The sequence below is a fragment of the Pseudonaja textilis genome, chromosome 1 (genome assembly GCF_049901715.1).
Source record: "Pseudonaja textilis isolate UNSWEBS1 chromosome 1, rPseTex1.2, whole genome shotgun sequence".
Lineage (NCBI taxonomy): Eukaryota > Metazoa > Chordata > Lepidosauria > Squamata > Elapidae > Pseudonaja > Pseudonaja textilis.
This window is the reverse complement of record NC_141990.1, coordinates 165,554,193-165,569,042: the sequence shown is the minus strand read 5'-3', so window position 1 is coordinate 165,569,042 and position 14,850 is coordinate 165,554,193. Positions and strand designations below refer to the sequence as shown.

Genomic DNA, 14,850 nt, shown 5'->3' with positions numbered 1-14,850 from the left:
TATAATATGATCTTAAATATGCTTTTGAAGTACTGAACATAATCACAAACATTGATCATATTACCGCTTCCTTAAGAAGTCTATATTCTTATTTTCCAACATCTCAAAGGAAGCAATTTTTGCTCATCCTGTTTTCATACAATATTTCTCTTTTCCCCCTGATTTTTACTTCTACTCCATTTCCTTAACACATTTTACATGGGTCATGTATCATATCATGCACAATAGTCTGTGTTGCTTAGAGCACTCAAAATGTCAAATTTGATAAAAGGAAATTATATAAAAAGTTCATGTTATAAGGCCATTGTAGTGTTACATTTTCTATGTTAAACTGTGCAACATACTTCGTACTTTCCTTCAGTTGTGTGGCTGTTGTTTTTTAACAAGGCCTGCTATTTTGCAATCCTTTTACTTCTAATTATGAATACAGTTGATTCCTTTGATGTTGTGAAGCTCAACTTAATGCATGGTGACAAAACGCATGTCAGTGACAGACAGCAATTAGGCTAGTTTCTTCAAATAAGGAAAGAAATAAGGAAGCAATGATATAATGCTGTATTTTGTTACACAGGATGTCTAGGCTTCAGGAATTATAAATGAAGTCCAATTGTTAAGGTTTTTTTAAAAGTTTAACAAACATTTCATTATATTTAAAAAAATAAAATACAATTTTATTAGCATTTTCTATATTGCATCTTCTTCTTATTAAATTCTACATTACATATTTCTAGAACAGTTAATTTCTCATTTGAAAAATGCAAAGGGTTTTTTGTTTCATTGGCACTTTATTAAAACAATTATTGATATTCAATCAGTACCGGTATTAAATCATCATTGGAATCCTAACATTTGGCTCAGTCTTGAAACACAGAGGCATATTTTTGTGTTTATAAATATAATTATTCTTTTTGTCAATGTTTATTAAAGGGATTTAAAATGCTTTAAAATATACCTTACACATGGCTGTCTAGAAATGAAAAATGTTAATCAGTGGGATGCAATTTCATTTTATGTAGATTTGAAAAACATATTCCTTATCTTCTCCCCCCCTCCCCCCCTTGAAGGCACTGAATTTTAAGAACATTTGTTGGAACTATTTGGGAGTTTTCTTTAAAAATTCAGAAACTGATGTTTTAAAAGTCCATCTTTCTAGTCGAGACCCATCTCTGATTATGGGGTGAGAGGAAGTCAGAAGACGATTTCCAATGCTTCCCAATCTTATAACATCCAATGAGAGCAATATTGTTTTTGAGGAATCTTATGTCTGGGAGATAGGATAATCCATCATTAAAAACAGAACAAAATATTTTCAAAATTCTTTATAGTTTGCAATGTGCAGTTTTTATGAATTGATTAAATGCACGTTATTCAGAAATCTGCATTGAGTTCATTGGCATTTCTTTCCAAATGAAGTGGATTTAAGCTTGCTTCAAAAATCCATACAATTTGTCATGTCAGGTTTCTTTAATTAGGCAACAGTTCCAACAAAAGCAAAGTAAATATGATGTGCTACAGAGATAAGGCATGTCTGAAAGCAGACTTTCTCTATTAAAAGAGCGTTCATGACCCCTGTGTCATCTTTTTAAGCCATGAATTCATGAGTATGAATTATTGGCAGACTGAAGGTTCTCCTGTACCATCATGAGGGAGTTTAGTGAGTAATTCTGATGGTCTTCTGGCTGCTCAAGGACAGCAGTTTGGATGGTTCAGATTCATTTCTTTTTGCAGCCTTGTGGAGGTCAGCGAATACCACCCAAAACTCTACACAAGAAGAGGGCAGCATAAGGGAAGCCAGATAGTGCCAGGCAGTGAATGATGTTGCCTCAGCATTGTAAGTGAAAAAAGAGGAAAGGGAAAGGAAGGTCAGATAATTTTATTTTCTAGCACTGATGATATTTGGGTGATTTTCCTTATTTAAAATAGGACTAGGAAGTGTCCCCCCCCACACAAAAATGGATAGAAAATAGGCATACTGCCCAACTAAACTCTGAGGAGAGGAAAAATGAAAAATCTGTTGCAAAGTTAGGCATAGCTGCTGGGAATGTATGCAAACAACTGATTTCTGCACATGATTGATATCCTTGTGTCAATTTGTGGCAGGGGGAACCTTCACCTTTGAAACTGTTTTCTTATTGCTTCGATTTTGAAGTGTATTACAAAACCATGACGCACAACTCTGTACACAAAAGCACACACATATACAGCTTACCTTGTAGGCTAGTGGGGTTAAAGGTAATATAAAGTGAAGAAGGGCTTCTTTTAAAACTCATAGTACTATTCTGATAGGAGAAGGGGCAAATGGATCCTGCAGAAGATGTGCTTGAAGTGGAGGAAAATGCTCAGATGGCAAATGGGTAGGGGCAGGGACAGAATCGGCTACTCAAAAGGTAGTGTTTTTTAAAAAGCAGCTTCTGATCAACCCAGGAAGATACTATATTTTTCTTTTTCCTTTTTTGTAGCACTGAATTCACAAGGATTGCACAAGGAAGTGTTGGAAGTTAAAACCCATCCCTCTCCTAAAAAATGTAATGTTTTAAGATATACTAAAAAGGCAGAATATTTCCCCTAAAAGAGAAGTAGAAACTCAGAGTGGCAGAAACTCACCCAACTCATCCCCCCCTTTGTTAATGGGCCATTAAGGTCTGGGCCAGTCTATTCTACATAACAAAGATTTACCTCCTTCAGGCAGAGCCATTTAATTGCCCTTAATTGCACCACCCACCAAGTTTCAACCAAACTTAGCACACGGACAACCTACAAAGCTTGCCATGACCTCTTACAGCAACCAATCAGAATACTCTTCCTGTGCCCCAGGAAGTTCAAAGCCCAGAGAGGGCATAAAACCCAGGTACTCTCAGCATCTCTTCCTTTTTCTGCCCAGGAACCCATTCTGTTCATCAATAATAAAACCTTCTTTCCAAGCAACTGCCATAATTCTAGTGTCTTTTTCCCCACTTGGAACTGAACCCAGAAGGATATTTCTTCCAACAGAAGGATGAAGTGATGGAATCAGAACTGTGCAGCCAAAATAAATTGTTTCACACAATCCCAGTTCATCTGCTGTATCTGCTGATTCATGCCAGTTGCAGTGGATTTGAAAAGAGTAATGTCAAATTCATAAAGAAGGAATTTATCATCCCTACAACCTTTTCCTGCTAATGGGGAACTTAGCACTCAAAGCAGCAAGGTTGCTGCCTTCAAGTTGGCTGGGGGACTTTTTGAAAGACCCTAGTGGGGCACTACTGCTGGCTGGCTGGCAGTGGGTGCTAAACAAGATCTTCATCTGACCTCGCAAGACAGGAAAAGAAAAATTCAGTTCATCTTTCTTTTCTTTTGTCATGCAGTAAATGTCTCACCTTGCCTACAGTGATAAACAAGTTACCCTGTTCCACTGACCCTGAAGGCAAAATTGATGTGCCTATTAAACTCTGATATTTTATACATTTCCAGAGACATGGAAATAATCATTGTGATAATAAACCATTTACTCATGACATTCGACTACAAGATGTGAAAAAAGTTTCCATCAAAATTTTTCAATGAATATTACAAATAGGCAATGAAAACTTAAACAGTACCAGTCAAAAGAAATTAAGTATAAGAAGTTAACGCATGCAAACAGTCTCTCTCATGTTTTTGTAAGAGCTGGTGCAACATTGTATCTAAGGGTGAATGCTGAGCAGTGACCTCCGTTCATTGTGAGCTGCATAACTCAGTCCCCAACTATGCAACTTCCAGAGGCATCTCAAGTCCATATAACAAGTATCGGAAGAGGAAGAACCTATTCTGGGAGGGATTTCAAAAGTTTCAATAGATAATTGGCTCTGTAAACATTTACAAGGTTTTAGTCGCTTATTATGCCCATATACTGGAAAAATGAGGGGGAAATAAAACCAAAGAAAACGAGAGCGAGTGGCACATCAAATATTTTGGTTTTACCCATTCTAAATAAGACTTCAAAGGCCACATAGTCATTTGGCTATGCCGTATGTGGCCGCTTGGGTCACATGTCTTTGACTCTATACAAAATTGTCTTAAACTCATTTCTCCCACAGATGCATATACAGAAATTAAAAATACTCCAATGGAGTCTGTTTGATTATTCACAGAATGCAGTTTGCATATGCTAGGTCCCTGTAACATGCATTTAATAATAGCAATACCAATCTCCTTTTTACTGACACATTACAGTCATTCATTTTTCTTGTTGAGACTTTCCAACTTTCATATATGCAGGGAAACAGGAAGTTTACAAGATACTAAGGATAGCATTTAGTATCTAAACTTTTAACTAATAAGCATACACATATACACACAGTATATAAAAATCACCTTACTATACTTTCAGAGGATGAAGCTGCAACAATCAAAACTAACAAGCAGGATGAAAATCAGGCTTCCTTTATGTTATATAAGCACAAAGTATAATTGGAACCTATGCTAATAATGCAATCCAATGCACATTGATGTAAATATAAGTTCCCTAAAATTATCAGATTTTACTTTTAAGAGAGCAGACATGGAGAACAGACTCTTAAGATGCACTGTTATACAAACAGACAAAAGAATAAATCCCATATGCCACAAATTCCTGAAGCATCATGATTATCAACAATAACTCTAGGCTTGCTGTACCATTCAAAGCAGTTTCAGACTCTTTCAGAATTGTTTGCCTACATTTCCTAATTGAAAGGAAATATTTTGAAAACTGAAAACATTTTATATCTTTAACTATAGGATTGCAGGAAAAAACAGCATCTATGTTACTTAACTGGCATAAACATTTGAAACTGAAATAAGTGTAACTGTATTTGCCTAACCTGGAAGGACAGTCCACTTAAGTTTTCAGTCATATGAATCTGACTTAGTTTCTTGCAGACTGATAAATAGTACAGCCGTGAAAGATACTATTATTTGGAGTGGGTGAAATAGCTAGTTGCAAACTCCAGTGCACTCCTATATTCACAAAGAATTAAGCCTTGTTGTCTTAGTTTTATGTAGATGTATTCCGGGGTGAAATTCAGCCACCTTGGCCTACCTCAGGAGAGGTGGTAGGGACGATTTGAATTAGTAAAAAATCGCTCCGGTTGCAATTACTATTATACCAAGTATATCAAGCCATGCACACAGCCAGGCCCACAGAGCTGGTAGGGAAAAATTTTGAATTTCACCCGTGATGTATTCAGCATTGTAGCCTTAATAAAGTTTCTTTATTCCCAGGGCTAGGGAAGATATCAATTCCTGAAGCAAAATAATTTGGGGGCAGGTATGTGCTATTCTGTTTTGGAAAATGCTCTTCTGACCTTGATATACTAGCTAGTGCTAGCTAGTAGCCAAGATAAGCTTGTCTTAAGCAATATTCTTTTTTCATTCACTTCTGAAAGTCAACTCTTTGTCTGGAAGCTTTTGCTGAAAATGCTTTTAAAGTAAAGAATAGCAAGACAAAAACACAGGGAGCAATTTAAACAAAACAAATCTGTATTAACACCTGTAAATTTGGATTCAAGGAAAAACAAACCAAAAAAAGAAATAGGAAAAGGAAAAACCTTGTCTCCATCAAATCCATCAAAACCTATGCAAGAGTCTTCTTTGTAGACTTTAGCTCAGCATTCAGTACCATCATTCCAGATATTCTTCCAACTAAGCTAAATCAGCTAGTTGTACCTAACCACACTTGTAAATGGATCATAAGCTTCCTAACAGACAGGAAGCAGCAGTTGAAGCTAGGCGAAATCACATCAGATACGTGTACAATTAGCACAGGGCGCCCCCAGGGCTATATGCTCTCTCCACTTCTCTTCTCACTATATACCAATGACTGCATCTCAAAAGATCCCCCTGTTAAAGTACTGAAATTTGCAGATGATACCACAGTGATTAGTCTCATTCAAGACAATGATGAATCTGCATACAGATGGGACAACTAGCCTTGTAGTGCAACCAAAACAATCTTGAACTAAATACACTCAAAACTGTAGAAATGGTGGTAGATTTTAGAAGAAACTCTCCTATATTACCACCTCTTACAACACTAGACAACACAATATCAACAGTAGAGACCTTCAAGTTTCTAGGCCCCCTATCTCAAGACTTAAAATGGACATCTAACATCAAAAAAGCAAACAAAGAATGTTTTTTCTGCGCCAACTCAGAAAGCTCAAACTGCCCAAAGAGCTGCTGATTCAATTCTACAAAGGAATTATTGAGTCTGTCATCTGCACCTCTATAACTGTCTGGTTTGGCTCTGCAACCAAACAACACAGACACAGACTTCAACGGATAATTAGAACTGCAGAAAAAACAATTGCTACCAACCTGCCTTCCATTGAGGACCTGTATACTGCATAAGTCAAAAAGAGGGCTGTGAAAAGATCTACAGACCCCTCACATCCTAGACATAAATTGTTTCAATTTCTACTCAAAAAGACACTATAGGGCACACCAGAACAACTAGACACAAGGACAGTTTTTCCCTGAATGCCATCATTCTGCTAAACAACTAATTCCCATAACACTGTCAAACTATTTAGTAAAACTGTATTACTATTATTCTTCTCATCCTTCCTATTACCTATCTCTTCCCACTTACGACTATAACCATGTTGCTTGTATGTTTACAATTTAATTGTTTTATTTGTTTCCTAGTATGATTTGATGCTTATTAGTAATCTATGACTATGATTGTGTTATGATTCTTGATGAATGTATTTTATTTTTTCTTATGTACACTGAGAGCATATGCACCAAAGATAAATTCCCTGTGTGTCCAATCACACTTGGCCAATAAAGAAGTCTATTCTATTCTATTCTATTCTATTCTATTCTATTCTATTCTATTCTATTCTATTCTATTCTATTCTATTCTAACAAACTTCTCTATCAGTGGGTCATTAATCAAATCAATTTGAGGGTTTACAGCTTGGGGGGAACTGAAAGGACAGTGGACCGCTCTATTGTATTACTATTTAATCACTTTTACTAAATAAATAAAGCAGCCCTAAGGTGCTGTCATGTTAAGGAAATTCACAACTAAACAAAACCTCAAAAGGAAAAAAAACCACCTTGATTTTTCTATTCACCATTACTTTTCTCCTCCCATGAAGAACAAGAGAGGGTTATTACTGTAGCCTTAAGTCTCATCTTTGTGCAGCCTAGTCTTTGATTCCTACTGGACCCTGCCACTTTCTGGCGCTAATTTGTCAGGCTGAACAAAGAAGGGATTTGTACCTCCTGTAAAGTCTCAATTAGGAAAGGCTTCTGCTGTATTATGTGCCATTCAGACAGGACACAATGATGGTAATTACAGGAATTTGCACTAAATGGCTGAAGAATTTGCAGCAAAACTTTTTATCTACACAAAGCTTACCCCACTTTTGCAGCTATGGGGGTGGGATGGAATGGGGTGGTAAGGATATAGGGGGGTGGAGGAGGAATTGGTGTGCCTAATGCCTACAAGATGCAATTACCAGTAACAATCCTGGTAGGTTAAACAGTCACCCCATGAGGACAAGACAGCCAAAATCTTTCAAAATGGGAAAAGGCCAATGAAGAAATTTTACAATCCCTATTGACACTCTAACTCAGATTTGTCCGGTCTCCTTTCTCTTGGCTTGTAATTCTTACACTAAAAGCAATTTTAACGTAGTGCTTAATAATAACTACATTGTAATAATTATATTTCATTATTTTGGGATTATACAGCTCTTTATATGGAGCCAAGATAAGTTTAGACAGAATCCCACCTTAAGTTCCTGGATACATATGGAATTTTGAAAGCCAGTTATGCCTGTTAAAAGTTTATGTGTACATGTTTATGTGTTATAAGAATACAACCAGTTATATTAATTTACTGGATTGTCATTGCCATCCCCTCTAACTTTCTTACTGAATAACACTACCTATATCCTTGGCTTTCTCTTCCTTTTTATCAAAACAAAGGAGCAAAATCTTTCTGGGAGATCAGCCTCCTCTAGCCGCTGCCGCTCAAGTGCCACACAGTCAGCTTGAGCCACTGGGGCTCTGGATGGAGCAGAGCCCCTTGGTGAAGGGAGATTAGATGGGCTGGGATCCTCCAAAGAGAAACCACTGATAGGTTGACCAGGTCCGCAAACCACGTCCTCCTTGGCCAACAGGTTGCCTGGAGGAGGAGCTCCGCTCGTTCTTCCAACATCTTCCAAATTACTGCCGGAATGATAGGAAGCGGGGGAAAGGCTTGGGCCATCTGCACCGAAGAGCATTGGTTCCCTCTGCTCCCTGGCAAGGAAACCTGGTGAAGAATCTGGTGACCTGGGCTTTTTGAGGAGTGGAGAAGAGATCCACCTCTGGTGTTCCGAATTTTAGGGAAAGGTCCCTGAATAGAGATGGAGGAATGGACCATTCTGCCTGGTCGACTAGGCTCCTGCTGAGCCGGTCGGCCTGGGAGTTGTCGACCCCGGAGATGTGGTCTGCCGAGATCGACAACAGGTGCTACTCTGCCCATAACCCCAACCATTGAGCCTCTCTCATGAGGGCTTTGGACCTCATCCCCCCTTGCCAGTTGACATGAGCCTTTGCGGCCATGTTGCCTGTAAGGACTAGAACGTGAGAGCTGGTCACTGATTGCCTGAAATGCTTGAAAGCCAGAAAAATGGCTCTGAGCTCTAGCCAATTTATGGGAAGGATCTGCTCTGACCTGGACCAAATGCCCTGAGCTATCTGGCCCTGCATATGGGAACCCCAACCCAGGAGGCTGGCATCGGTGGATATCACTAGCCTGTCTGGGTCCCTGAACAGAAGTCCCTTCCAGATTGATGGGGAACGCCACCAATTGAGAGATCGCAGGATCTGTGGCGGGAGTGGGACCTTGATGGATGAGTGGCTGGTTCCTGCTTATTGGTAGGGAAGCAGGAACCATTGGAGCGGTCAGGAGTAGAGACGAGCCCATGGGACGATGCTAATACAGGAGACCATCTTCCCCAGAATTTGGACAGCAGCAACAGGGGGACAGTTTGATGTTGCTGGATCTGGCTGATGATCTCTGCAAGGCTCTTTCCACGAGCTGGGGACAGGAAAACCTGGCACGTCGTGGTATCGATGGCTGCTCCCAAGTGTTGCAATTTGGTTGTGGGAGAGAGATGGCTCTTTTTGGTGTTGATGGAAAACCCGTGACTCTGGAGATATGAAAGGGTAATTTGCAGATCCCGATGGGCCGCATGGATGGAGGAGGACAGAATCAAAATGTCATCCAAGTAGCATTGGATCCTCACTGGAACAGAACGCAGAGATGCCATCAATGCTGCCAGAACCTTTGTGAAGACCCTTGGAGCTGATGAGAGGCCGAAGGGAAGTTCTTGATACTGGTAATGGGTATTCTGATAACAGAAATGGAGAAACTGGTGATGATGAAGCCAAATGGGAATGTGGAGGTAAGCCTTTGCGAGATCAATGGAAGAGAGGAGGTCTCCCTTCCGAACGCTGTCTAAAATAGAATGCAGAGTAAGCATTTTAAATCACCTGTATTTTACAAATTGGTTGAGGAATTTTAGATCAAGGATGGCTCGCCACCCCTCTCCGAGGCTTTGGGAACGATGAAAAGGCGAGAGTAAAACCCACGTCCCCGTTGAGAGGGGGGAAAAGGTTAGCCCTGATTTCAAGAAAGTGTTGAATTGCCTGATTCATGAGGGCTTGCCTTGAAATGTCCCGAAAGACAGGACAGATCAAAAAATTTTCTGGGAGTGGCGTTAGGAAGTCCAATTGTAACCCTGACCTAATAGTGCTGAGCAGCCAGGTGTCCGCCGTTGACTCCTCCCATTTGGAGGCAAAGAAGGTTAGGTGACCTCCGATGGGTGGGCAGAACGAGGGATAACTTAGAGCGACGGAAAGAACAACTCCCTCCCCCCGAAAGAGCTGTTTACCAGCAGAAGGTTGTTTCCTGCCAGATGATTCTGCACGTTGGTCTTGGCGTTGGGAGTATGGCCTTTGAGAGTGAGGGAAGCGGGAGGAGGTCTCTGCTTGAAAAGCAGGAGGACGATAAGGAGCTGGGTGATAGTCGGCTTTCTTCCTAGAGGAAGAGAGATTTGTATGTTTATCTCTGGTTTCGATGAGATAAGGTTCCAGAGAATCGCCAAAAAGTTTATCGCCTGCAAAGGGAACTGAAGCCAACTTCCATTTTCGACGTGACTCTGCCTGCCAATTTCGGAGCCATAAAAGTCTTCTTGCTTCTACTGAAGATGCCATGGCCCTAGATGCAAATTTGGCAGAATTGAGAGTGGCATCCGCAGTGAATTCCGCCGCTGCGATAATTTTGTTAAGGTCTTGGTGAGACCGAAGGTCAGAAGCAGGCAATCTATTCTGGAGTTGGCACAGCCATTGTATGGATGCCCTCATGAAAAAAGATGCTGCTGTTGAAGCCTGAACAGCCCATGCAGTGGCCTGGTGATTGCGCTTCAGGGTCTGTTCGGAACGTTTGTCATCCGGTTTCAGGATATCTTCTGGCTCAGTGGGAGTGCCAGAAGATGAGAATGAGGCCAAACTGGGACGTCAACAGCAAGCACTGCCAGGGCATTGTCCAGGGCTGCACTGGTGTTGTAGAAACGCTTATCCAGAGAAGATGGGCGAGGACCTGCCAAAGGGGAAGCGCACTGTTTCTTGACCATGTCCAGGAACAACGTGGGAGAAAGCAAAACTTCTGCATGCACTACAGGCTTGGAGAAGAGCGAATCTCCTTGGCCAGAGGGCTCTCCTTGTGGCTCAGGAGCCACTTCCTCCAGCGACAGCTTGGCAGTGACCAAGGCCTTGCTGAGTAATGGCCTGAAGAGAGTAGGTTTGAAGACCAATGCAGAGGATGTCTGCTCTGGGCAAGAATCTTCTTCCTCTGAAATATTTTGGTCATAAATCTCTTCATGCTCTGAACGAGAGGAGTAACTGTGTTCAGATGGTGAAGCCCCTCCTTCCTCATCAACCTCCTCCCATTCTGGTAGTGAAGAATGGATCCTGAGGTCCTGGGGCCTGTGAAATTCAGGGTGAGGAGGCAAGGAACTTATAGATTGAGAAGGGCTTGAACCCTTTCCAGAGGTCGAAGAATTTGCTTGATGCCTTCAGCCAATTCCTGCCTAATGGCCAATGAGACAACATCTTGGATATCCCCTGGTCTATGCTCAAAGGTAGAGGCAGAAGGCTGAAGGCCCGCTGCTGTGGGAGTGAAGGTGGCTTCAGGCCTAGATTGAGAAGAGGGTCTAGGTCTGGAGGAAGCGGGGGCATAGGGCCCAGAAGCCTGATGGAAATAGGGCCCAGATCTGCTGAGATCCTGAGGAACTGATTGTTCTGCAAAGGCCCCAGGAGACCAGGATGGAGGATGAAAAGGCTCATATATAACTTCTCCTTCCTCTGGGAGGGCTTGGCTGGGGCCCATGGGTATCACCTGAAACTTGTTGCAGTTGCCATCTCATCTGTTGAACTGCCTCTCTAGGGCCGCATGCCTGCACTTCTCTGCTCTCAACTCAGCCTGAGTTGCCTTCTTAGGGGCTAGAGCCTTACCTCTGATTTTAGCAGCCACCTCCCTCTGGACTGATTGGGAGCGGTGCCTACGTCTTTTTCTCTTATTGGGCTTAAGAGACTGATCCACTGGGGGGGAAAGCTCTGCTTGAGCCTTATCCTGATCCATTTGTAGAAGGAAAGCTCTTGCGTTGGGAAGAAGCTGATTAGAAATTTAGAATAAGTCCTTTAGGGTATAAAATGACGCCGGGCTTACAAAATGGCCGCTCACCTCGTGGTGGAAGGCTTCAATCCAACATGGCCACTGACTAGGAAACCAGCCTCCGAGACCAAAGAATCGCTCCTTAGGCTAAAAAGAGCCCTGAGCGAAGTCAGCAGAAGAAAGCACAGCCACTGGCCACACAATCAGCTGGCTGGTGCTGTTATCGGTTTGCTGATCATTTTTACAATCGCTCAAACCACAGGCATGAGGGAGGTCTCAAGATGCTGCCCAGCTTGCTTGCACAGCACTCTGGCAGCATTGCTCCCAACGTTGCAGGAGAGGGAGCCCTGCTCTGCTGGAGGAGCAGCTGCCCAGATCCCTGGGAGCTGCTGAAGCGACGAAAAAGGTCTTGAAATTTGTACTTTATTGCTATCTATCGGAATGCTTTCAGAGACACAGCTACTGACTGAAAGAAGCTGAATCAAAAGCTGGGGTCTCTTCCGGGGGCTGGCTTTTATATCTTAGTACAGACTTAGCTAAATGACATCATAGGAAGGAGTCAACCGTCCTGGGCTCTCGATGCAGCATGGAGAACTGGTCCGAGCCTGCTGAATACCACCTCTGGCTCCTGCCCTGTGGAATATTCTCTCTCAGGAGGGGAGGTGGGCCCTGACTCTCCTGGCCTTTTGAAAAGGAGTTAAAACATGGCTCTGTTACCTTTGGGAAGCCCAAAAGAGTAAGCAATTGTGGGGCTGGTTTGGTTCCATGAGAGTTCCCCCTCCACCATTGTTAATTAATTCTAACAAGGTTTTATTATTCTTGCCTCCTTTTAAAATTTTAGTTGTAATATTTTAATTTTATATACTGTTTTTATATTTTGATGTTTTAATGTACACTGCCCAGAGTTCCTTTTTGAGGGAGATAGGAGGTTCAGAAATATGAAAAATAAACATTTTAATTGAATTCTGTGTGTGATTATTGCTTTACTATTTTTGTCTATAGTTTTTCATATTTAGAGATCTGAGTTGCTGACCTTTCCATGCACAAGATTGCATAGCTGCATAACTGCCCTTTGTATTTCATAACAAGCACAATTCTTGACTTTGACCCAGACAAAACAAAACATTTTCTTTCTAATATTCTGGAAACTTTAAGAACCGCCAGCTGCATTGGCCAGGATGTATCAGCAGATTCAGGCTGATTGGTGGCAATTTACCACAATTAATATTTATTGGTGAGCCCTTGGAAGAAGTGTGTTGTGGAGTTTCATATGATCCCAGCTCTCGATTTGCAAACAGAATAATAGCCAAGTTATGTAAAAATGTGCTACACCAAAAATGCCAAACTGAGACACTGTTATGCAGCGTAAAGATCAAGGGTGGGATTCTACCAGTTCACACCTATTCGCTAGAAATGGTTGTTAATATTCTAAGCAGTTCGGAGAACTGATTGTTAGAAGAAATTACTGACCTAATCCTGTAAGGAAGGCAGGAAGGAAACATTCTGATGTTGCTTACAGAAACTGCCTTATTACATTCTTGGCAGGACTAGACTTCCTGTCTCAGGAACTTCTCTGGAGTTTTTTTTTCCTCCTTTACTGGTACTTTGCTTGTGTGGAGTGACCATTCAAAGTTACAATGGCACTGAAAAAAGTGACTTATGACCATTTTCACACTTACGACTGTTGGAGCATCCCCACAGTCGTGAGAGGCCTGGCGAGGAGATGCGTGCCTTGATGTGAGTGAAGTTGAGTTGGCCAGGCCCAGCCAGTTACATGACCACCAAGCCACACCCACCAACTAAGCCACGCCCACAGAACTGGTGTTAAAATGTTTGAATCCCACCCCAGTAAAGATATATTAGCGAAGTAATTTGGGAACAACAAAACATCTTTTATGTTACTTACCTGCACACTTAAAACTCTGAGCAGTCAGGCCTCTTTCCAAGGACAAGGTAGTTAAAATGCTCAGAAAACTGGTGGTGACAGACTGGCGCTTGATTTTCCTATGTTCTTTTTCACAAGATAAGCCTTGAACTTTGTTTCTCAGTGTCACCTGCAGGTTTTGCCCTAAACTTGCTGCTCTGGTTGCAGCCTTCAAAGCTTCCATCCATTCCTGAGCTCTTTGAAGGGTTTCTGCACGGAGACGAAGCACATCTTGAGGAAAGATCACCTGAAAACAAGAGTCACAGTCATCCAGAATATCAGTTTGAATAGAGACGCATGCCTCAATATTGTAGCTCCACAGAGGGTCCTCATCAAGCCCACCAATCTGAAATGCCATGAGAAGAGACCCACTGAGTACAAAATGGAATGCTTTCCAGTTATTCTGGAGAGTCAATCTGTAAAGAATCCCTGATTTGACAATGCTTTGGTAATCCTTGATGTTTGGGGTCAAAGGTGTGAACTGGAAAAATTCCGCAGGTTCCTTCTGTAAGCCATGGTTTTGAGTGAGGCTGCTCTCAGCATTATCTAACTTCCATGAGTTCACCAAATCTCCTTTTGGCTTCAGAAATGATGGAACTGAAGAATGAACAGCTTGCCGAAGTTTTTGTCCCCAGTCCAAAGCTTCCCAAGGTGATTCTGCTTTGAGTTGCAGGTGCAAATTATTGAACAGGACTGCATCAACTACACTGGTTTCCACGTTGATGCTTTGGAAGTGCAAAAGCAGGTAGACTGTTGGAAGGTTCTGGTTGCCGCTTTTGTCAAGCTGATACAGACAAAGTTCATATGGAGAGAGTTCTGCATAACAAGCCTGCCAGTAATTGCCATGGTTGTTCTTAATTTCTACATACCCTTTCTTCAAGATATTTGAATATGTAGGCTTGTGTTCTAGAAAAGAGTTTGAACAAAGGTAATTATAAATGCTTTAAAACATCTCTATAATGCTTAAGTTGACCAGTAACAGTTAGTCATTACTGTTTTAGGAAATCATAGTGGCTGGGCATCTTTAATAAACTGAGGTTGATTAGGTTCACTACAATTCTCCTCTTCACAAAGACAATTTAGAGCTATAAACTTACATCTTGATAACATTTTACTTGGATTATAAGGCTGTTCTTACAAAGGATCTTGAAACAGCTGATCCAAAATAGGCAGCAAGGTATGTTAATAGGAGCTGGCAGAAATTACCATATTATGCCTATTCTTTTCTATCTGTTCTGGCTTCCAGGCCATT

General features: G+C 41.5%; 1 protein-coding gene across 1 annotated transcript in view; it reads right to left on the bottom strand.

Annotated features, from left to right (window-relative positions):
- PLEKHM3 (pleckstrin homology domain containing M3) overlaps positions 1-14,850 on the bottom strand; it is an 84,091-nt gene that overhangs the window by 49,180 nt on the left and 20,061 nt on the right. Inside the window, exon 3 of the mRNA XM_026707764.2 lies at positions 13,581-14,504. Within this exon, the coding sequence (XP_026563549.2) occupies positions 13,581-14,504 (924 nt within the window). The remainder of the gene's footprint in view (positions 1-13,580; positions 14,505-14,850) is intronic.